The 24,874-nt window shown below is 46.2% G+C and overlaps 1 protein-coding gene across 1 annotated transcript in view; it reads right to left on the bottom strand.

Moving 5' to 3' along the window:
- Nucleotides 1–24,874, bottom strand: part of dnah9 (dynein, axonemal, heavy chain 9) — a 140,123-nt gene that overhangs the window by 3,851 nt on the left and 111,398 nt on the right. The window contains exons 69-76 of the mRNA XM_038974915.1: nucleotides 17,072–17,199; nucleotides 13,176–13,403; nucleotides 11,310–11,501; nucleotides 10,856–11,047; nucleotides 8,347–8,517; nucleotides 6,515–6,697; nucleotides 4,863–5,116; nucleotides 4,411–4,546 (exon numbers count right to left, since the gene is read on the bottom strand). Of these exons, the coding sequence (XP_038830843.1) occupies nucleotides 4,411–4,546; nucleotides 4,863–5,116; nucleotides 6,515–6,697; nucleotides 8,347–8,517; nucleotides 10,856–11,047; nucleotides 11,310–11,501; nucleotides 13,176–13,403; nucleotides 17,072–17,199 (1,484 nt within the window). The remainder of the gene's footprint in view (nucleotides 1–4,410; nucleotides 4,547–4,862; nucleotides 5,117–6,514; nucleotides 6,698–8,346; nucleotides 8,518–10,855; nucleotides 11,048–11,309; nucleotides 11,502–13,175; nucleotides 13,404–17,071; nucleotides 17,200–24,874) is intronic.

Below are 24,874 nucleotides of genomic sequence, written 5' to 3'. Positions count from 1 at the left end.
GGATGGGCCTGGGAGGACAGAGGCCCACCCACTGGTGAGCCAGGCCCTGACAGGCCCATCCAATCAGATTGACGTGGTTTAAGCATTGTTGTGGACTTAAATACATTGGTCTATAAAAAAAAAAGTGATTGAGAGTGAATATCTGAAAAATTGGTAGGAAAATTCATTTAAAAAAACAGGAAAACATGGGACTTTTCACCCAGGGTGCCTTTCCTTCGCCTGGCGGGCCATTTGGGAACTTTTTGGCAACATTTGAGTATACCCCCTTCTCCAGGAACCACTATACCACTGCATAGGGCCAATGGAAAGACAGCATTCACACACAGCATGATGTTAAAGAATAAGCAGTCCATTCACCTGGACATAATAAGCCAGTAGGTCCCAATCATAAGAATACAAAAACACAACCATTAATCATTTCCCAATCAAAATGTACAACTATTACTTCCCATTGCAAAAAAAGACATTTCACGTTTGGCACACAAAGTATCCAGTCACCTAAAGTTTAAAGTGGAACTGACAGCGTTTTAACTACTTTTCAGACATGAAACAAACAGACAATCATAATATCAGTCAAAAATATCTAATTCACAGTTTATGCTACAAAATCAACTCCATGAGAGGTTTTAAAAATAGGTTATATTGGATTCAACGTTCCACGACGTACACTAAGGCATTGTTGGCAGAATAAATGGATGCAGTTCAATGCACGATTCATTTAATTCACCAATACATTTCTTGGTAGTCCAAAAAATATTTGCTATCAGGTTGTAAATCACAGCTGGCCTGGTACATTGTTTGCTGCCTCCATTCGGGATGCACTGTTTCAGTTTCAATGACTCAATATTCTGGACAAAAATTGACGAATGTAACTAAGGCTGGGAATGTCAATACAATCAAACAAGCAAGGACAATGATCCCAAGTAGGTCATAACGTGGCTAATAGGCTAGCGTACCTATTTATGTAGCAACGGAGCCTAACATTAGCTAGATTGCTAGGAGGATGGAATGTCATGCCATTGAAGGATTGTGTGAGTGACTACATTTTTCCTCTCATATCGTTTTCGGTAGCTATACACGGCTAGAGATACAGGTGTCATTTGGTTAGCTAGCAATAACTTTATCGACAGTTATCCAGTTAGCATATTTCTTGAGTTCGCAAATTCACTCTGGCTATCTACTCCGATTTCAGAGCACTCTCATATGAGTGTGCCAGAGTGCAGAACAACTGATGAATTTAGGAACACGCAACACCTGCTGAATATGACCGGTGTCAGTAAACGTAGACAAAAAAAAAGTAATAGTTAAAAACGATCTAGATAACATGTAAACAGCCTAACCAGCTCTGCTATGGTGAGTAAAATAGTCAGAGTGAGGGTTCTCTCATTTGTGTCTGGAAGTAGCTAGCTAGCAAGCTAGGCAACTTTAGCCAGTTAGCTTGGGTCATTGGTCAGAACATGCATGCATTGGCAGGCAAGCTGCAGAAGGACGAGGAGGCTACAATTCCCCATTGTTTATTATTGGAATTTTGACGGCCAAATAGATAAAAAAATTTGAGAGGTTTTATCTAATGTTCCTTCATTATATTTTAGCTCGTCTTGCTCTGGCTAGAATTAGTAGTTGATCTTGCTGTTAATGATGTGCATAACTGAGGGAGAGAGAGCCTACCTTTTCATGGTTGTTTGACCAAATGTAAGAGGACCCCCAAGGTGTTTACATATTTGCAGAAATCTATTCCGGTGTATTTTGTTAGTTTTGGCGAATGAGTTATAATTATCTAAAGTCGTGCTGTTGCAACTGCCTGTAAACACACAGTCCAGTTCAAAGTGAATGATGGCAGGGCGGTGTGGCAAATGGCTTGTTTGCATAAAGGCCTACTGTAGCTCTGATTGGCTATAGCGCATGGGTCTGTGTAGACCGGTCCTGGACAAGACAGCTGTTTTTATTCGGTTTTATTTACTACAGTGTCTATTATTGTCCAAACACAAGGCTGCTTTCCCACTCTATTTTGCTATCAAAGTTTCACAAATGCCTTAGTATACGTAATTCCCAAATATTCTAATAATTTATGAAAATGTGAAAATGACCATATCTCAGTAGTCACTTGATTACCCCCCGGGAGTGTATATGAACAGATTTGAATAAGATTTCATGTTGCTGAAATGCTGTCAGTTCCACTTTAAATGCAACAATTTTTCACACACAACTTATTTTCAAAGAGATGGCTGACACCTGCTGCAGCCGCTGCAATCTAACCAACAACAAAGCTAGCTAGCTAGACCATGGGAAAACTATTGCTCGCTATTGCGCAGTGACCTGTTAGCCTTCAAGAAGGCAGAAGTTTCCATACGTTTTTGTAAAAACGGTCCCACCCATTAAGTCAAAATGTGATTGGTTGATTCCACTGTCACTCCAAAATGTTGCCCTTATACAGTTGAATGGCAGATGCCTTTATCTAGCTTCTGATAGCCTAACCAATGGCTGACTGAGCTAGCTAGATTTATCTAGGGTATAAGTGGCGGGTTGGGGCTTAGGGGATAAGTGGCGGGGTGCGAGTTGGGGCTTAGGGGATAAGTGGCGGGGTGCGGGTTGGGGCTTATGGGATAGGTGGCGGGTTGGGGCTTAGGGGATAAGTGGCGGGGTGCGAGTTGGGGCTTAGGGGATAAGTGGCGGGGTGCGGGTTGGGGCTTATGGGATAGGTGGCGGGTTGGGGCTTAGGGGATAAGTGGCGGGGTGCGGGTTGGGGCTTAGGGGATAAGTGGCGGGGTGCGGGTTGGGGCTTAGGGGATAAGTGGCGGGGTGCGGGCTTAGGGGATAAGTGGCGGGGTGCGGGCTTAGGGGATAAGTGGCGGGTTGGGGCTTAGGGGATAAGTGGCGGATTGGGGCTTAGGGGATAAGTGGCGGGGTGCGAGTTGGGGCTTAGGGGATAAGTGGCGGGGTGCGGGTGGGGGCTTAGGGGATAAGTGGCGGGGTGCGGGTGGGGGCTTAGGGGATAAGTGACGGTGTGCGGGTGGGGGCTTAGGGGATAAGTGGCGGGGTGCGGGTGGGGGCTTAGGGGATAAGTGGCGGGGTGCGGGTGGGGGCTTAGGGGATAAGTGGCGGGGTGCGAGTGGGGGCTTAGGGGATAAGTGGCAGGGTACGGGTGGGGACTTAGGGGATAAGTGGCGGGTGGGGGCTTAGGGGATAAGTGGCAGGGTGGGGGCTTAGGGGATAAGTGGCAGGGTGGGGGCTTAGGGGATAAGTGGCAGGGTGGGGGCTTAGGGGATAAGTGGTGGGGTGGGGGCTTAGGGAATAAGTGGCGGGGGCGGGTTGGGGCTTAGGGGATAAATGGCGGGGGGCAGGTGGGGGCTTAGGGGATAAGTGGTGGAGACAGACAACCAACAGCATAAACATAAACACACACCCTTCCCATCCCCCCACTATCATCTTTAGATCTTTATTATATACACATAGAGAGTGCTACTGTGTATTCCCCCATCTTTGATGTCCGCATCCCCTGAATAAGTAGCTTGGCTCATTCATATAGATGAGCTGGTTTATCATAAATCTTTGACTTGTACAGCTGCAGCGCCAGAGCCGGGCTCCAGATGGAGGGATGCTGCTCACACTCCCGTTCACACTCCGTTACACCCTGACACAGTGCTGGCCCAGGGCTGAGAGGAGGAGTGGAGATGAGAGGAGCCAATATGAGTGCAAGACAGAAGTTAGGAAGAGAGTAGAGGAAAGAGGAGGCGAGCGGAGCGGAGAGGGGGAGAGGACACTTTTTCATGCTTTTCTGACTGTCTCCATCGTTGCCTGCCTGCCTTCCTCCCTCCCGGACTGCCCGCCTGTCACCCTCGCTACTCATCTCTCAGTCTGACTCTCTGCCTATACCCCTGTCTGTCTGTCTGTCTCCAGCTTTTAATAAAGTGAGAACACAGCAGTGCAACTCATAAGGATGATTAAAGTGTGCCAGTGCATACTCGACACATTCCCTAATTAACAGGTCTACTGGGACCCTGCAGGAGAGCTGGATGCATACATATCATTTAACGAAAGCCTGACTGGCACACTCACGCACACAGTATTCCATACTACAGTAGTAACTGAAGTAACCTTGAGATAAACTTTAATTAAACAAATAACTACTTTACCCTACCATCTCTAACCATGTATGAACTGTAAAGCGTCTTCACACATGCAGTGTAGGGGGGACACCTATATACACACACAACACGACTATGTCACGCTTAAGTCACTGATATGTCAGCCACACGACTCCTCTATGAGGTGACATCCCCACCTGTGTGTCCCAGCAAGCTCCCTCCACGTACAGTCCATGTACGTAGGCCCCCTCTGACATACACAACTCTCACTAGCTATGTCACCTTTGTGTCATCTATATGTCACCTATATAACCCCTCTCTGTACCTGAGTGTCCCAGCGTGCTCCCTCCATGTACAGTCCGTGTACGTAGGCCCCCTCCCTGGGAGGAGTGCTGAAGTCCTCTCTGTTCTTTTTGGTGACGTCACACTGCAGACACATCCTGTCCAGAGGCCACTCATTCCTGACAGGAGGAATCATGGGAACATCATGGAATGTTGTATCACAATCACCTGGTGATAAGTAGTATCGTGATAACAGCTTTTATCGTGATAATTGACAGTGGGAATTCTAGGTACAAGGTGAATTCTATTCTCACAGAAAAAGCTGTTTTGAAATGAGAAAAACTGTACTTCTCACATTATTTTAAAGCGAATAACAATTTTGTTTCCATTATCTGATCATATTTGTGATCGTGCCGAGCCTGCGTTAGCACAAGTATCATTGAATCCACTTTTTCAAGCTATATTTGTGTAATATCGATTATCATGCCAACCTACCTGCGAGCCATAGCCTGCATGATGGCTGTGAGAAAGGACTGAGGGTTGAAGAAGCCGGCCAGCCAGACGGCTGAGGGCAGGATGAAGTCAGTGGCCCAGGCCTCCAGCTCCTTGATCCTCCCCAGCAGGTCAGTGAACCACAGGGCCAGGCCACACATAGACGGATAGGCCCGTCTGGTCCACGACTCTGGGACCAGGTCCAGGAAGATGGCCGTCTGGAGACTCTCCATGTCACTGGTCATAGTCAGCTCTCCCTGAGAGGAAGGAATCAGAAAAAGCGATGGGAATGAGATTCAGAGAACGTTTATTGGCAGTCAATTATGGAATAAGTTTGTGTCAAATGTTTTATTAGTAAGGCACATTTTTTATTCAAATAACTTTAATTAATAATGTAATTTTTCCTGTGGATTTCTGCAAGAACACTGAGGAGAAATCTCACAGTTATTGGAGTTGTCTTTTTCACACTAAAATTGAAATCCTGTGTGTCATTGAGCAATACCACCCTGTAACCACTAGCAACAGCAACCCATAGCTGATGAAGCATGCATAAACAAAAGCAGTCACTCACTTTCTTCACTTTCTATCCAAAGAGAAAACAGAAGAACTATATGGAGGGAGACTAACAAGTTAAATGGCTATGCCAAACAGTGTGTCCTTCACCGAATGATACCGTAGCTAGCTGATGAATGTATTCATGTCTCGCCGTCATAACCCTCTTTTACTGAGGCGATAAAGAGTTCCCAGATGTATCTCATCTACTGCAGAGCATTAACCCTGAACCAGTCACCCTTTTAACTCTCCCCCAAATCACTCAGATCCCTCAACAAGTCAGGACACCCCCTCCCACCCCCAAATGCTTCCAGCCAAGGTTGAGATTCTGATCGTTCCAATATATTTGCACAGTAAAGTCAAAATATGAGTACATTTGACTGGTAAAATAAAGTACATGGCTTTTAACTCACTGAGGCGATTTACCGGAGGCAATGTGTTGAGGCATCGAAGCTCATAACTCCTTAGAAAAGGCACTCACACACACGCACATAGCCACCTGCCTTAACCCTAAACCAGCCGTTGCTACGACAACACCGAGCTAATATACAGCTGGGATTCCAGAACAGGCCATGTCGTGAAATGTCATTTTACTTTTATGTATTTAAAAAAATATATTCTCTCCAGTGTTTAAGGTCATTGTTTCTCAAATACTCACTATGACTCACACTTAAGACGAAACACATGCACGTGCACACGCACACACTAGGGGCCAGAGGGCTGACTCACCACTACTTAAGAAGACAGCCTGCGTTTCAGAGGAATACTGGTGACACAAAGTTATGCAGGAATAATAACAGAGCAGACCAGACCGCTACTGTATACAGGCTCAACCAACAGAGCGTGACTCATTACCCCAATGATAAAAAAAATAATTTGACTCCAATGCCATTGTTTCTTTTTCTTAGAAGTGGTCTATGGGTTGGCAGTGCCCAGCCACCCACCACCGGTGGACACTGGCATTGTTTACCCCAAAACAAATAATTATCTGAACTTCAAAGCAAAGTTAACTCAAAGTAACTGTGGGGGAGTGAGTAGAAGAAGTAGACAAAGACTGTTTGTGATTGGCTGACCTTGATAGAATGATTGCTTGATTGACTCACCTTGAGTCCAAGGTTGAGTTCGCGTAGGGATCGCCTTATCTCCTGGGTGAGTGTGTTCATCCTTTCACACTCCTGCAGCGCCACCACCTGGTAGGGTGTCCTCTCCTCAGCTTTCCCCAGCATCTCTACCATGTTAAACTCCTCTGGTAACTTCTCCATTATCTCCTCCAACACAGACCGTACCTGGGGTAAAGGTGTGTGTGTATGTGTGTGTGTGAAGAGACAGGGACAAAAGAGGGGGTAAATATTAACCTTGAATTTGGGGATGTATTATGAAGATGGTATTAATGACAGAACGATAGATTGTGGTCATTGTCAAGAATTTCTCAGTGCCAGTGTCACATTTTGTTACTGAAAAGTAGGGAATCAAAAAAAGATTACATCTGTCGAGTAAACATGATAAGAATTCCAAGCACTAATGACTCCTTGAGAAGAAAATTATGGAAGAAAAAAATGTATAAATATTCATGAGAATTATTTGCAACAACAGCAGCCGTTTGTCTTTAATAAAAGTCAAATCCCCAGAGAATCAATCCTCGTCTCATATTTCCGTTGGGTAAGTGATGAAAGCTTATGTCTGTGTTCACATTTTCCAGCACTAGAGATCAATCAACGGATTAAACATTGAACAAAGGATTGGAGGTCATCATAACTATGGATTCTCCGCTCAAATATTGAATCTGTCTTCTTCAGCTCCGTGGCAGCCTGCATATCAAACAGGAAGTGCTCAAACGGGCATGGTTCGCTGGCGTTGGCCGATGGTTGTCATCTGTTAAGACATAACTATCTCTGCTTCTCAGTTGTAAAGGTCAGCCGTCATAATACACCCAGGCACACACACGCACCCACATGTATGTGCACACACACACTTCTATATCATTAAAAGTCAGACGGCACTAAAGCGTGAGATAGTGTAGGGACACAAGGAGAAGTCACTGCTCTACATCTATCAAACGCCCATTAAACAGGAAGCTAGCTTGCATATTAGAAAGGTGAGGTCATAATGTATTAGAATTTATAAACTGGGTGGTTCGAGCCCTGAATGCTGATTGGCTGACAGCCGTGGTATATCAGACCGTATACCACGGGTATGACAAAATATTTAACCAGTTTATAATAGCAATAAGGCAGCTCAGGGTTTGTGGTATATGGCCAACATACCACGGCTAAGGGCTGTGTCCAGGCACTCTGCTTTGCATCGTGCGTAAGAACAGTCCTTAGCCGTGGTATATTGGCCATATACCACACCCCCTCTGGCCTTATTGCTTAAGTATAACACTTTTCTGAGTGCTTTAGATTGTAAGGGGGGATTGAGCTCATTCACTATGAACATATTTGTTTCAGACATTGGACTAGTTTGTCTGAGGTAACACACGGGAGTGTATTTAAGGTAAGGCATATGGGGATTGGGAACAAGGGAATAAGATTGTCCAAACATTGGGAGAGTAGTTAAGGTAACCCATATAGGTTGTCAGGGGGTAGAGGTGACGTGTGCTGTATTATGTCACTCCTGTCAGTGCCAGATGGGTGTTATAGAGCTATGACCTGATGGAGCCTTGGACCAAAGACTACCTTGTTCCTACCTTACAATCAGTTTGGTTCAGGTTTGACACTTTGAAAATATGAATCAGTTCACAGAACTTAGAATCTCAGAGGCAGCAATCGCTCTAACATTGGCCCAACTTTCTCTACACTCTATGGGCTGGTTTTTGGGCCACAGATGAAGCCTGGATTCCAAAATCATGCTCAATGGAGAACCTCAATGGGTGTAGGCTGTTTTTTACCATATATGACTGTCGCATTGCTCCTCCATACAGTTAGTCCATCCCTACCTTCTCATCTCTGGTGGTCCCACTGCCCTCCCCGGCCCCTCTGTCTCTGGGCTGCATCTCCAGCACGGTCCGGAACAACTTCTCAGACGTCTGCGTTAGGAAGCCGATCTCAGCGTTGGGGTGGAGGCCGTACAGGTAGGGAGACTCTGCAGGAAGTGTGTCATCTATGTACTGGAGGAAGAGGCAATTACACGTTAGAACACCAAATTAGTGGGAGTGTGCATTTCAATATTCTACAGTGAATTCCCGTCCTTCATCTGCACTGATCTGAAGAAAAAAAACTGGTGAAGAAAATACGGTGGATGCCAGATATAGTATATACTTTGCCAAGCTCTGTTAAAGCAAAGGAAATAATGAGACATGTTATAGTTCTAGAACACCAGTCATTGTGGTGGCAAAGGGCTACTCATTTCTCCTAAGTGGAGATTTTCAAATGTTTCCCCTTTCACACCGATCCATATCCTCATTTGAATTCCATGCTGTCGCTGTCACTTGTCCACTCAAGCTTAACATTATTGTCATCTATGGCCCACCAGCTGCCCTTGGAGAGTTCCTTAAGAAGATCGATGCCGTGATAAGTTCACTTCCTGACGATGGTCACCGCTAATCGTACTCTGAGATTTCAACCTCCCAACGCCTTCCTTTGATTCATTTCTTTCCACCTCTTTCTTTCCACTATTTTCCTCTTTGACTCCACACTTTCCCAGTCCCGTCCCACTCACAAGGCAGTCAATGTGCTTGACCTTATCTTCACCAGATGCTGTTTGTCTACGAATCTCACTGCTACCCATCCATGTCTCTTATCAGTACTTCGTATTTGTTTTCTCTCCCTCTCTCCTCCAACCCCCCCACTCAACCGGCTTATCCCAGTCAAAGCTCTTCTCTGTCCTGGTAACGAAATGTTCTGAAAACGTCTCAAAACCTCTTTGAGAAGTATCTCAAATAATCCCATAGCCTGCCCTCCTTCCCTTTCCCCTCCTCCATCCCCATCTCCTCTCCTGTCCAGTATTTGGGCAGTACAGATGGATGAGGGAGTGGACATGTTCTAACAGACCCCCAGGGACCACCAGGCCTTTCCAGTTCCAGGCGCTCCAGCTAAGTCTCAGCCACTCAGCTCCCTCTATCTGTTTGCTGGCCAAGTGTAAAACGCTCCAGACCTCCATGCCAGGTGTCTCTGTCAGCCTAGACGTGCCCAGCGAACAACACCCGGGCTGGGGATAATTAAATACAACCTCTCCCTGGGGAGCTGGTGGGAGGAATGTGGACAGGCTGCAAGGGCTGGCAGACATTTTAGCAAGAGTGTTACTGATATAAATCTTGGCAGTTGTCTTTTTTTTATTTTTTAAAGAGGGCTGTGGTGAAGCAAAGTTCCTGCTGTCATAACAGAGATGCGAACAGATTCCAGAGTTGGAGAGAAATATCAGCATGCTGAAAATGGGGAAAACAAGTAGATTTGAATTGACACAACAGACTTAGACCTTAGACTGTCAAGGTTGCTATCTAATAAATGATGGATGATATTTTTTACTTCAGCAATTGACACAACAACCAAGTATACAATATAGTTATAGATAAGTTACAGATAAGTAACCAACTTTTTTCCCCCTCACATTCTCAAGGTTGCTATTTAATAATTGACATTACTTACTTATGCGTCTGCCATGTCTGTAAGCTAGTAAGCTCCGCTAGCCAAGTATTGGCCATGGGCTCAACTAGCTAGCTATCATAACGCTACCCGTTAGAATATCCCTGAGCTGTCCTCCTCACCGATGGAAAACATGTCACTTGTGCGCACCACAAAATCTTGAGGGAAAATCTGACCCGACCGGGAAAATGAAAACCAATGAATACAGCGGTTCTGATGCAGGCTAGACGCGCAACATTGTTATTGTTGCGTCACATTGGATGACCACTACCAACTTATTGGAGCTTTTGAACATTGAAAAAATACAACAAGTGACATTATTGCAGCTTTAAGCCACGTGAGGTAGTGTAAGATCATTAGGTAACCTGATTGTATTTGTAGTCCTTTACTTAACTGGGAGCTATTGTAGTCCATGTTCCCAGGCAGGGAGAATCCGGTGGCCTGATGGTAGATGTGGTCCTTTACTGACCTGGTGGTAGGTGTTGTAGTCCATGTTCCCAGGCAGGGAGAATCCGGTGGCCTGATGGTAGATGTGGTTCTTTACTGACCTGGTGGTAGGTGTTGTAGTCCATGTTCCCAGGCAGGGAGAATCCGGTGGCCTGATGGTAGATGTGGTTCTTTACTGACCTGGTGGTAGGTGTTGTAGTCCATGTTCCCAGGCAGGGAGAATCCGGTGGCCTGATGGTAGATGTGGTTCTTTACTGACCTGGTGGTAGGTGTTGTAGTCCATGTTCCCAGGCAGGGAGAATCCGGTGGCCTGATGGTAGATGTGGTTCTTTACTGACCTGGTGGTAGGTGTTGTAGTCCATGTTCCCAGGCAGGGAGAATCCGGTGGCCTGATGGTAGATGTGGTTCTTTACTGACCTGGTGGTAGGTGTTGTAGTCCATGTTCCCAGGCAAGGGGAAGCTGGGAGCCAGGTACAGCTCTCCCTCCATCATCTCAGGTTTGATGAACTCCTCCAGGTAGGTCCTACAGAGTCGTCTGTCCCAGTCATCAGTGATGTGACCTCCATACATGATCTCTCCAAACAGGTATCGCAGGTCATCATATGGCACCTGGGACGCAGAGAGAAAATGAGTTATAACGCACCTTAGAATCTTAAATGCTTTTCACACTACAGAACCGAATCGAGCTTAGCAAAACCAAGTGCTACTAAGTTGGCCTGGTTTACGCATCCATCATAGTTGCCAAAGAAAATATCCACAATTTGGTTTGCGGTCGGCACAATAGTGTGAAAAGGGTATTACTGTCATGGAACATGGTTGTCTTTATTACTACTGTGGCACATAAGATACAGCATGTGTGTGGACTGGTTACTTTAGAGTTAGCCTCCAGGTAGTTGTAGAGTACATTGATGGAGATGGTGAGGTCTCCTGTGTTGAAGGGGTAAGATCTGTTCCAGCCCTGAGGTCCAAACTTCCTCCTTTCAGCCACCACCGCGTGGAAGTAGCACAGCGCAAACAGGATGCTCTTAAACTCATTCTCCCTGGCACACATCTCCAAAGTGTCCTAGAAGAAAACAAAGGCCCAGACAACTAAACAAACATTCAAAACTCTTCCTGACGAATGTTCACCGTTTCACTGTCTGCCTCAGAAAAGTACGGGTAGCATTTTTGAAGATTTTCAAATACAAAAGCGTTGTGTTGAAAGTAAGAAGCTGTGGCTGATTCTCTGTGCAGAAGTCCCCAGCAACACGGGGCTCCGCGGTACAGAAAGAAGACTGAATGAATGGAAATAAACGGCAGGATGAGATTCTTTTTTAATTGTTACTGCTTGTCAGGCGATCTCGTCCCGTTGGCTCATCATACCCAGATAAGGGGAATGTAAGATGGCCTTAGGGGAGGGACGGTGAAATAAGAATGTCAATAACCTCTATGAAAACAGTGGGTTTAAATGCTCTTTTATATTCCTTCCTGCGTCAGGTTGAGTACTGTGGAGAAGGCCCTCTGGCTTTTCCCCTGTCGAGCCCAAGGGAGCTGACTCCTAGAACGTATGCACACGCACACACAAACGAGCACACACACGCCACAAACACACACACGGAAAGTTAGTTAATATTCTGCACACAGTGCCTCTCTGGCTGCTCACAGCTGAGAGTGGAGCATTGCCTCCCTATCCATACACTGTTAGATGACACACACACTTGATTACATTCTCTACCAGCAAAGAAGAAGCATAAACCAAGACCTGATAATACATCTATAATGACATGTCTTCCAGCCCTTTGAGAACTGTGTAACTACATCAAAAAATCCTAACCGTGTCATTCCAGAGGCCTGTTTCTTTAATGTCTCCTGTCCTCTGCTGGCCGTCACACACACAGCCAGGGGATGAGAATGGACACTAAAGCTTTTGTATCTGCTGGTTGAAAAGGTCAGGAAGGAGGAAAGATACTGTCATCTCTCTGGCTTACTGTGGGTTACTAAGGGTTCTGGCTGTATAGAGACAAACCATTGATTAGCTTTCACCCTGTACAGTACATGATTGGAATATTGTCCCGCCCTGCTCTCTACAGTACCTAGGGGACCTCCTGGAGTGTATGTGTGCGTGTGTGTGTGCGTGTGCGTGTGCGTGCTAGCTACCACACAAACATGCACTATCAGAGAGATAGGCATCAGCACTTTAAAATGGCATGTTGGATGGAAGCTAAGCATTGCATTATTGGTATGGAGGCAGAACCCCAGCAGGTTATGGTAGGTTACAGATGGAGATGCATTGATAACTTGTTGATACATTTCTGGCTAACAGCTGCTTTACTGTAGATAGAAGTGCACTGATGAGGTAGAGGTGGAATTCTAACTAGCACAAATGCATGCGCGCAAGCACATGAAGGCATACACACACATAATTATGTCATACTGTATTTCGATCACAGAAAGATGGCTTGTGGATAAACATCCTAACATCCCGTCCAAATGTGCCTCTTCCCCATAGAGAGACATGTTTCTACTACAGTGGACGACTGTGTCCTCCACGGGTCAGAGTCTACTCTAAGGTCACTGACAGAGGTAACACTCTCAATCTGGTAGCTGCTACTGCACACCAAACAGGCAACTTGATGACAACACCACAGAGAAAGTGGCACGTAAACATGGGACGTCTGGACTGCTTCTTTTACGGGCAAATGAAAATGAAGAGCGGGAGAGAGAGAAATCGTACATCGTATGCCTATTTGTGTGTTACCTGGTTGAAGTTGTCCAGGGCCTTGTGCAGGTTGGCATTTATGCCAGTGGGTGGTTCATTGGTGATCTTGATGGAGTTCTCCAGGATGCCCTGTGGTATGATGTGGCCCTCTGGGGTCCCTGAAGGCTCAGCGCTGATGAAGACTCTGAAGTCCTGGTGACTGTTCTCTCCATGCTGCTCCAGATGCTTCTCTAGAGAACCCAGCCACCTCGCCACCAGGTGAATGTTCTATAGGGAGAAATATTACAGTAATATCAATAAATACAGGCAGCATGCCTCAAGCAAGGCCACATTTACCTACACAACATGTTTTGTTGCAGGTGTGACTGGGCATTTTTAGCTTTTTCTATTCCCCTCAGAATGTACATTTCCAACCTGTATAGGGATAACATTGCAATAGCACTACATAAACTTGTCTGAGATAAATGTTCCATTCCGTGTGTCCTAACTCCTAACCCCGAGAGAGGAAGTCCTCATGGTGATGAGGAGTTAGCCAAGCCCCTCACATCACCGCCCAGAGCGCTGCCCGCCCGCGTGTTACCCAAATCTAATTACACCACTAATAACTGCAGTCATTAATTCATAAGCCGCTTTGCCTTCTCTTCATCTCCTACGGCACTCTAAATTTAATCATCCCTCTGATTGTTCAAGTTAACCCTCTTTCCAAATGACAGGAGATCCTCTGGAGCAACATCACCGCAAATTTTAGATGACAAAATCAAAAAATAAAAGCGAAAGAGAACGACAAGAAGTTTCCTCGTGTGTTTAGTGAGAAGAATACATAGCCCGAAGCTGAGGGGGTAATATTCAGATAGATCCAAGTTAGGAGCCTATAAACTTACAGCATATTGAACGAGACACAAATTAAAACTTTAAATTGAAGTGCTTTTTCATTGCCTTGAAGAACAAGCTCTCCTGTTGGCGTCTAACTAACGAGTGTGTAATAAAGAGCCTAAACAGACAGACAGACAGACTGAGGCCTCCCTTAGAGCCTGTCACCTCAATGAAACCACCTAGGCTCAGAGAGAGGGAGAGAGAGAGGAGGGAGAAAAATACCTTCGAGATATTTTCTTTGTTCTCTGTTAAGCACCTCCATCCTCCAGTTCTTATAATGATGTTGTCACCATCGCCGACTAATTTTGGTTTTTGCTATGACATGATGTCAATAGTGAACATGGCCTGTGGCAACACCAAGGCCCATCCGGCTGTCTCTCCACGTCTTCCTCTGCTCACACACTCAGTCCTCACTCTCTCCACGTCTTCCTCTGCTCACACACTCAGTCATCAAGGCCCTCTGCCCTAAGGGCATCTCCACAGCTGGCCTCTGACTATGTCTTTATAACAAAGTCTCTGCAGCAGAGACTTGGGCAGAATGACAGAATAGACATTAAAGATAACCACAGACTGTAGAGTTTCAGAATATAGCTATTCTGCAGAAGAAACATCCACACTATATTCAGCACCGGAATAGTTTTGTAGATAACATAATAATCTCAAAGCGCCACAAAGCACACACAAAAAAGACAAAGACTCTGTAGTAGATTGCTAGCTAGCTAGTCCTTCACTACTACCAAAATTAAGCACCCACTTGGATGTTGCTACGGCAGTCATATGGCGCCAGAAAACACACAACATTTCAATAATAATTAAAGAGCAGCCTTGTAATTTTGTCCTCACTACGATCCTCATCGCTGCACACCTCTTGCTTTCGGCTTCTGTCCATCCTCAACCCCCGGACACTGGCTGGCATTTAAATCAAAACAGCTAGCAAGCTAACGTTATCTAGTTTTCCAAACAAACAAATTATTTGCCAACTTCAGTCTTAACTTTGTAGAGGATTCTGATTATATTAATTAGCTATATTCATTTTTTTCTTCTTAAAAAAAAAAAGATTGTAGGTAAAGAAAAATCTATTCATTACAAAAATATTTACATAGTTTTACAGGAGCTTTCTGCTTAGGCTGCTGCTAGGGTGCCAAGGCAAATATGATATGACAACAATGAAAGACTAATAAGAAGTATGGCTGAATGAAATGAGGATTTAAAACGGCATGTAGCCTATGGCAATAGGGTCCTTACAGTGACGACTGATTAATTCAACTCTCGTTCACATCATTCTCTCACTGAAAACTCACAAGAAGAAAAAGTGGTCTGCATTAAACTTTATAACACTACCCAAATACCCAAGCTATCATGCTCCTTACAGAGTGAAGTGAAGAGAGATGAAAAAGAGGGAGAGAAACTAACTTTTTCTCTAAAGCGTCTCGCCCTATTTCCTTTCCATCTATTTGCTAGACTGTGAGCGTCCCTGTGCCTTTAGGACTAAGTGCCTGGAGGACCTGGGTATTTTAGGTCCACTCAAAAGAATCCCACTGCTGGGGATATGGGCTCTTCAGCTCAAATATATTCCTAGGTCTGGGGGATATAGCCTATTCAGCTCCAATCTGCCAGATTGATTGCCTTTTCTCTTTTCTCCCTCTAGGTGGGTTTCTGCATCTCTCAAAGTGTCTTTGGGTGGTCCTGGTTGGGCTGTGAAGAGTGGGGATAGGACAGGGCCCGGTGTGCAGCGGTATAAGGATAATGCTCCCGTCACAAACATAGGAGAGAGAGGAGAACAGGGGCCAGAGTAATTTACCTGCAGTGAAGGAGAACCTGCCATTGACCCAGCTTTGCAGCCTGCTACTGATCTGATGCTGGGATGGAAGGACCAGTGGGAGATGAGAGGGAGGTAAAAGGTGTGTGTGTGTGTTTGTTGTGGGATCAAGGCCTAGATACGAGAGTGGGATGGAATGACTGAGGTTAGAAAGATGGGAGGAATGGGAGGCAGAAGAGGAGACATTTTGGAAAATGTGAGGCAGGGTGTGAAAAGAGGGGGAGACGGTGGCAGAGAATGAGAAGAGGGATTGAAATAGAAAAGAGACAGACCTCCCTCCATTCTTTCTCCCTCCTTTTATGAGGGTGGTCCAGACACAGACAGACAGACAGACAGACAGACAGACAGACAGACAGACAGACAGACAGACAGACAGACAGACAGACAGACAGACAGACAGACAGACAGACAGACAGACAGACAGACAGAGGATGATGATAGAGTGAGTGGGCGGTGAGGTTGGTTGCCACGGGGACAAGGCTTTTTTAAGTTGTATCGATCAGGAGTCTTATGCAAAGATAATTCAATCGCTGCTTGTCTCTGTGATGCTGTGTGTGTGGCTGGGAGAGAGAGAGACACAGAGACAGAAGGAGAGATGGATTGAAAAAGAGATGCTGCTTGTGTCTGTGATGACTGGGTGAGAGAGCTGAAGAAAGAGAGGCGAAAGAAAGGGATAGCAAGACATTCTCTGCTTTACCAGCGCTGTGAATAAAGGAGACCCCCCCCACACAAACTCTCTCTCTCCAAGAGTTGTCTCTGTGCCCTGTGCCGGTGTTCATATCTGTCGATACTCCCCATTAGGATTCAACAAACGAGCTGGCTTAAAATGCAAACGCTGACTGGCCTTGCCCTCCAGATAAGAGAACACACACTGAGGAACCAGATACTGTACTGAATAATACTGGGCCTCTCTCTCTCTCCAGGAAATTATACTATTTCATATGCAGTTGAGCCACAATGGAGAGCAAAAAGCCAACACTATGTGCAAAGCACAATGGATTAGAGAAACAATATGACCTTAAACACGGGAAAGAATACATTTTTTTTAATTACATAAAAGTAAAATGACATTTCACGACATGGCCTGTTCTGGAATCCCAGCTGTATATTAGCTCGGTGTTGTCTTAGCAACGACTGGTTTAGGCAGTCGGCTATGTGTGTGTGTGCATGTATGCGTGCGCCTGTGTGTGCCTCTGAGTATGCCTCTGTGTGTGTCTGCAAGTAAACGTGTGTATCTGAATACCTGCAGTATAACCCAGTGTCCCTCATTAGCTGCCAGATCCAGAGCCTGTTCAGCCACCACCTCCTGTCCCTGGCCCAGAGACACATTGTGGAAGTTACCGCTGTCAAACGTATAGCCCAGCTTCCTGCCTGAAAGAAAGATCACAGAGTAATGATTCATATAATCCATAGCAGTTTAGGGAAAATTGAAATGATCGACAGTTTAATAATAAAGTAGTAATCTCTTTTTTATAAAGTGTGCTTCATTTATACACTGAGTGCACAAAACGTTAGGAACACCTGCTCTGACCAGGTGAATCCAGGTGATAGATTTTATCCCTATTGATGTCACTTGTTAAATCCACTTCAAATCAGTGTAGATGAAGGGGAGGAGACAGGTTAAAGAAGGATTTTTAAACCTTGACAAAATTGAGACATGGATTGTGTATGTGTGCCATTCAGAGGGTGAATGGGCAAGGCAAAATATTTAAGTGCATTTGAATGGGGTATGGTAGTAGGTGCCAGGTGCACCGGTTTGAGTGTGTTGAGTGTGCAACGCTGCTGGGTTTTTCATGAATGGTCCACCACTCAAAGTACATCCAGCCAACTTGACAACTGTTGGAAGCATTTGTGTCAACATGGGCCAGAATCCCTGTGGAACGCTTTTGACACATTGTACAGTCCATGCCCCGACAAATTGAGTCTGTTCTGAGGGCAAAAGGAGGTGCAATTCAATATTAGGAAGGTGTTCTTAATGTTTTGTACACTCAGTACATTCACTGTTGTACATTCACATTGCCTAAGAAAAAGTGGCCATCTGAAATTTAGCGAAAACCCACACTATTTTCCTAAAGTAAAGTGTATAGATTCAGGGTTCTTCATTCTGTGTGATCTGTGTTGCCTTTGGCCCTCTCTTCACACTCTACACCAGGCCTCTCTGATTGGTTAGCTGCTTTAGCTTTGATGTGATTGGTCACGCATACAGGGGGGGGCTTGGATAATTAGTCATACACATGCATGCAAACACATGCACACACACACACACACGCGTGCACAGAAGGGTGTGGACATCAATTATACACACCCCTGTGTGTGTGTGTGTACATTTGAACAAGTGTGTCTGACCAATTATCTGAGCTTCAGTGGGAGAATGATCTCATATCACATGAGAGGATAACTGATTTCACGCCAGACCATAAAAAAGACTTGGAGACTATTCACTCAAACATCAAACTAGGTTACTGTGTTTCCAAGGTACGGAGGAACACATTTACAAAACAAAACAAAACATGTTATCTACAATCCAGCCTCAGCAGCCCAATAATTTTATTCACACGTTGTTCAATATAACCCTGTCAGTCGCATTTCCATTTGAATCGCATTTGAATCTTTCATATTACCAAATAGTGAAGTATTGAAATATTCGTCATCAAACACTGCTGAAGAGTAAACCTGTGATATCTCCTATACCAGGTCAGTAAAAACCAAAGCTTCACATTTCACACGTCCCGGTGTGATTCAATATTGCTAGTCTCGAAAACCCGACTCTAAACGTACTGGTGTGAAAACAAATTAACTTTTTACCCAGCATGCTCTACTGCAGGTAGATTGTTTTGGAATTGTTTATTATCTGTGTTTATTCATGTACAGTGCATTCGGAAAGTTTTCAGACCCCTTGACTTTGTCCACATTTTGTTACGTTACAGTTGATTTTTTTTGGAGAGGGGGGTGGTTCTTTCTTTCACCCCTTTTTCTCCCCAATTTCGTGATAGCCAATTGTTGGTTACAGTCTTGTCCCATCGCTGCAACTCCCGTACGGACTCGGGAGAGGAAAAGGTCAAGAGCCATGCGTCCTCCAAAACACGACCCTGCCAAGCTGCACTGCTTCTTGACACACTGCTCGCTTAATCCGGAAGCCAGCCACACCAATGTGTCGGGGGAAACAAGTCCAACTGGCGACCGTGTCAGTGTGCATGCGCCCGGCCCACCACAGAAGTCACTAGAACGCGATAGAACAAGGAAATCCTGGCCAGCCAAACCCTCCCCTAACACAGACAATTGTGCGCCGCCTCATGGGTCTCCCGGTCGCGGCCCGGGATCAAACCCGGATCTGTACAGCCTTATTCTAAAATGGCTTAAATCATTTTTCCCCCTCATCAATCTACACACAATATCCCATAATGACAAATCAAAAAAATGGCACATCTACATAAATATTCAGACCCTTTATTCAGAACTTTGTTGAAGCACCTTTAGCAGCGATTACAGCCTTGAGTCTTCTTTGGTATGACGCTACAAGCTTGGCACACCTGTATTTGAGGAGTTTCTCACATTCTTCTCTGCAGATCTTCTCAAGCTCTGTCAGGTTGAATGGGGAGCGTCCCTGCAAGCTATTTTCAGGTCTCTCCAGAGATGTTTGATTGGGTTCAAGTCCCGGCTCTGGCTGGGCCACTCAAGGACATTCAGAGACTTGTCCCTAAGCCACTCCTGCATTGTCTTGGCTGTGTGCTTTAAGGTCGTTGTCCTGTTGGAAGGTGAAGCTTCGCCCCAGTCTGTGGTCCTGAGCGCTCTGGAACAGGTTTTCATCAAGGATCTCTCTGTACTTTGCTTTGTTCATCTTTCCTTCAATCCTGACTGGTCTCCCAGTACCTGCCTATGAAAAACATCCCCACAGCATGATGCTGCCACCACCATGCTTCACCATAGGGATGGTGCCAGGTTTCCTCCAGACGTGACGCTTGGTATTCAGGCCAAAGAGTTGGTTTCAGAACAGATAATCTTGTTTCTTATGGTCTGAGAGTCCTCTAGGTGCCTTTTGGCAAACTCCAAGCGGGCTGTCATGTGCTTTTACTGAGGAGTGGCTTCCGTCTGGCCACTCTACCATAAAGGCCTGATTGGTGGAGTGTTGCAGAGATGGTTGTCCTTCTGGAAGGTTCTCCCATCTCCACAGAGGATCTCTGGAGCTCTTTCAGAGTGACCATCGGGTTTTTGGTCACCTCCCTGATCAAGGCCCTTCTCCCCCATTTGCTCAGTTTGGCCTGGAGGCCAGCTCTAGGAAGAGTCTTGGTGGTTCCAAATTTCTTCCATTTATGAATGATTGAGGACACTGTGTTCTTGTGGACCTTCAATGCTGCAGAATCTTTTTTGATACCCTTGCCCAGATCTGTGCCTCTTCACAATCCTGTCTCAGACGTCTACGGACAATTCCTTCGACCTCATGGCATGGTTTTTGCTCTGACATGCACTGTCAACTGTGGGACCTTATATAGACACGTGTGTGTGCCTTTCCAAATCATGTCTAATCAATAGAATTTACAACAGTGTTCCTAACCCTGGCAGTCAGTATGACTGCAGGTTGCGGGTGAATAAAATTCCAACTGTTGGATATCTTAACTCTGGCTAGATTCCAATAGGAATTACACCACTTTGCAAGCCAGCATAATGTGACTTGCAGATAGGGTTGCAAAATTCTGGTAAACTACCCAATGTTTTCCAGATATCCCGGTTGGACGATTCCTGGAAATCGTTCAACCAGGATATATATTTTGGAAAAGTTACTTGCAGGCCTGATGTGGCCTGTAAACCATGAATTCCAGGCCACTGTATTAGGGTAAAGCTAAGCCTCATAATATGACCTTAATGATAAATGTAATGTCATAAAGAGTTTAATTATAATGTTAATATTCACCTAGGAACTCACTTGGTGAAAGCCACAGGACTGAAACTGAACGAATTCCACAACCATGTCTCTTTTACTAACAAATACAGACATGGGTGGTAACTCTACAATTCACTGGAAAAGGCAAGGCACAGTGGAAAATTATATTGGAGGCGTGGCTAAGTAAATTTCAGGCTGATACAACTTAAATCTGGACCCCCTACATGTTTGAGTTGTTGTAACGAGAGCCAACGAGGGAGATGATGAAGAAAAGATATCCCTTAAGTCCCACATTCCAGGGCAAGATTTACAGTTCTGTTCGTGGTGGCGCCGCCCTCTTACAAGCTATCACAAGACAAATAAACTCCTCTCCCTCTTCTCCTTTTACAATGTGAGTGGGCCTGAGGGGGGTCAGAAGACAGAAAACAGTCGCCTTCAGCAAGTCAGCAGACCGCCTTGTGATCTGCATGTGTTACTAGGTAAACAACCAGCCAGGCTTTAGAGTGCCAAGAGATGTGTATTGCAAGGGAGGAGATTAACTTTTACTCTTTGTGACAAAGGGAAAATGGCGCAAGGACATTTAAACACGTTTCCTTAACAATGTATTAAACTGAAAAACTCATACATGTTGATATAACTTGAAGCATAATGTGAGAATTTTCTTCTGATTCTTCTATGTCATTAAAATGGGTATAACAGGTATTCTTCTGAAACAAAGAACAGATGCATTTTACCAATATCCTGTTTGGTACCTACAGGCTACGTACTTCATCCTAGAGATTGTTAAACTGTTTTGTGCAGTAGAAACATGCTGTGGACACTTATGAGGAAATCTCAGGTTTGTCCATAAGAACAGAGATGTTGAATATCTAGAATCAACGGGGTGATCTCGTGACGCCATGTCCGGTCATCAGAGCCCTATGAGTATCCCTATAAATTACAGGATTTGCAAACAGATGAGGAGATCAAGTTTCTCCAAGGTGCGGCCACACCATGAATGATCCCATCTCCTTGGAAACCAAACTCCGATCAACTTTTCCTATCATACTTAGACGGAAGCAATCATCCCAGAGGGGATCCTGCAAATGCACTGTTTGCCTTGGAGACTAACTGACTGTGTTTGCAATCCATCCCGGCTGGACCAAAGGAAGAAGTTCTCTAATATAATTGACTTTCCTGGACTGAGAACTGAGAGAGATCTCACTCCTTCGGCTGTGAGCTATTTTCAGTCCACTGGCCTCATCGACTACTGTTGTGAGAGACTTGGCCAACCATCCAATCCCATTTTCATCCCATCATAACATAATCCCAACTGAGAGGCAATAATGACATACAAGTCATTTGCCCTGTTACATTATCGATATAAAGTGGCGTTGTGTGTGAAACTTAGTGGAAGTCATTGAGTAATTGCAAGACGGCAGGTCTAATTTACAAGCCCATGTTCAATGCTGTCCTGGCATTGTCCACATCGGATGCTAACTGGTAGCCTAGCCCATTGTCTTTTTCGTGTTTGGTGAAGCTCTCTATAATTTCACAGTTGTGAAAGCCTATGATAATGATATAGCCAAATCACTTTTTCTCTTTCAATTAATAAGACCATATCATCCTCAAAAGTCTTATGAATGTACTATTGTACTTGCCTGAGTTGAATACGGAAATTCATTTATATGGACCTGAGACTCTCACCTCAATAACTGTATTGAATCCCATTATACTCTGCTTTGATATTGTATTTTGTTAACTACCTAATTTTCCAACTTATTTAGTCTAGTAAATAAAACATTGAATTAACTATTTGTGGCATTAAGTTATTTTGCGAGTGATCGGGTTCTTGAGGTTCCAGAGCTCGACGATAGTGAAATTATATGTCACGTTCCTGACCTATTTCTGTTAGTTTGTTATATGTGTTAGTTGGTCAGGACGTGAGTTTGGGTGGGCATTCTATGTTTTCTGTTTCTGTGTTGGTTTATTGGGTTGCCTGGTATGGCTCTTAATTAGAGGCAGGTGTTTGGCGTTCCTCTAATTAAGAGTCATATTTAGGTAGGCGTTTTCACAGTGTTCGTTGTGGGTGATTGTCTTCCGTGTCTGTGTCTGTACACCACGCGGGACTGTTTACGGTTTGTTCGGTTTGTGTAGCCTATGTTTCCTATTCGTGCGTTCTTCTTGTTTTATGTAAGTTCGTCGTCTAGGTCTGTCTACACCGTTTATTTGTTTTGTTAGTTTAGTCAAGTTCGTGTTTTCGTTAATAAAATTATGTCATTTCACTACGCTGCGCCTTGGTTCCCTCAGAGGACTGCCGTTACAGAATCACCCACCAGAAATCCAGAACCAAGCAGCGGAATTTCGAGCAACGGGAGAGTATACAGGACTTGTGGAGTTGGGAGCAAGTATTTAACGGAGAAGGACCATGGGCTAAAGTGAATCACCGTCCATGGGAACAGCTGGAGGCAGTTCGGAGAACGGAGGAAAAGAGAGAGAGGAACCGGAGTTATGAGGGGACGCGTCTTGCACGGAAGCCCAAAAAGCCCGTGAGTAACACCCAAAAATTTCTTGGGGGGGGGCTAAGAGGTAGTGGGCCAAGGGCAGGTAGGAGACCTGCGCCCACTTCCCAGGCTTACCGTGGAGAGCGGGAGTACGGGCAGGCGCCGTGTTATGCAGTAGAGCGCACGGTGTCTCCTGTACGAGTGCATAGCCCAGTGCGGGTTATTCCACCTCCCCGCACTGGTAGGGCTAGATTGGGCATTGAGCCAGGTGTCATGAGGCCGGCTCAACGCGTCTGGTCTCCAGTGCGTCTCCTCGGGCCGGCATACATGGCACCTGCCTTACGCATGGTTTCCCCGGTTCGCCTACATAGGCCGGTGCGGGTTATTCCACCTCCCCGCACTGGTCGGGCGTCCGGGAGCATTCAACCAGGTAAGGTTGGGCAGGCTCAATGCTCAAGAGAGCCAGTACGCCTGCACGGTCCGGTATTTCCGGCGCCACCTCCCCGCCCCAGCCTAGTACCTACAGTGCCTACACTACGCACTAGGCTACCAGTGCGTTTCCAGAGCCCTGTTCCTCCTCCATGCACTCTCCCTATGGTGCGTGTCTCCAGCCCAGTGCCTCCAGTTCCGGCACCACGCACTAAGCCACCTGTGCGTCTCCAGAGCCCTGTACACACTGTTTCTTCTCCTCCTACTAATCCTGATGTGCTTGCCCTCAGCCCGGTGCCACCAGTGCCGGTACCACGCACCAGGTATAGAGTGGGCTTTGAGAGTCCAGTGTGCCCTGTCCCTGCTCCCCGCACTAGTATGAAGGTGCGTGTCCTTAGCCCGGTGCCTCCAGTTCCGGCACCACGCACCAGGTCTACAGTGCGCCTTATCCGGCCAGAGCCATCCGTCTCCCCAGCGCCATCTGAGCCATCCGTCTCCCCAGCGCCATCTGAGCCATCCGTCTCCCCAGCGCCATCTGAGCCATCCGTCTCCCCAGCGCCATCTGAGCCATCCGTCTCCCCAGCGCCATCTGAGCCATCCGTCTCCCCAGCGCCATCTGAGCCATCCGTCTCCCCAGCGCCATCTGAGCCATCCGTCTCCCCAGCGCCATCTGAGCCATCCGTCTCCCCAGCGCCATCTGAGCCATCCGTCTCCCCAGCGCCATCTGAGCCATCCGTCTCCCCAGCGCCATCTGAGCCATCCGTCTCCCCAGCGCCATCTGAGCCATCCGTCTCCCCAGCGCCATCTGAGCCATCCGTCTCCCCAGCGCCGTCTGAGCCATCCGTCTGCAATGAGCCTGCAAAGCCGCCCGTCTGCCATGAGCCTGCAAAGCCGCCCGTCTGCCATGAGCCTACAGAGCCGTCCGCCAGACAGGAGCCGCTAGAGCCGTCCGCCAGACAGGAGCCGCTAGAGCCGTCCGCCAGACAGGAGCCGCTAGAGCCGCCCGCCAGACAGGAGCCGCTAGAGCCGTCCGTCAGACAGGATCTGCCAGAGCCGTCAACCAGACAGGATCTGCCAGAGCCGCCAACCAGACAGGATCTGCCAGAGCCGCCAACCAGACAGGATCTGCCAGAGCCGCCAGCGAGCCATGAGCAGCCAGAGCCGTCAGAGCCATGAGCGTCCAGAGCCGTCAGCCTGCCATGAGCGTCGAGAGCCGTCAGCCTGCCATGAGCGTCGAGAGCCGTCAGCCTGCCAT

This window comes from Salvelinus namaycush, chromosome 35 (assembly GCF_016432855.1).
Source record: "Salvelinus namaycush isolate Seneca chromosome 35, SaNama_1.0, whole genome shotgun sequence".
Lineage (NCBI taxonomy): Eukaryota > Metazoa > Chordata > Actinopteri > Salmoniformes > Salmonidae > Salvelinus > Salvelinus namaycush.
The sequence above is the reverse complement of the archived record's forward strand: the minus strand, read 5'-3'. Positions and strand labels throughout refer to the sequence as shown.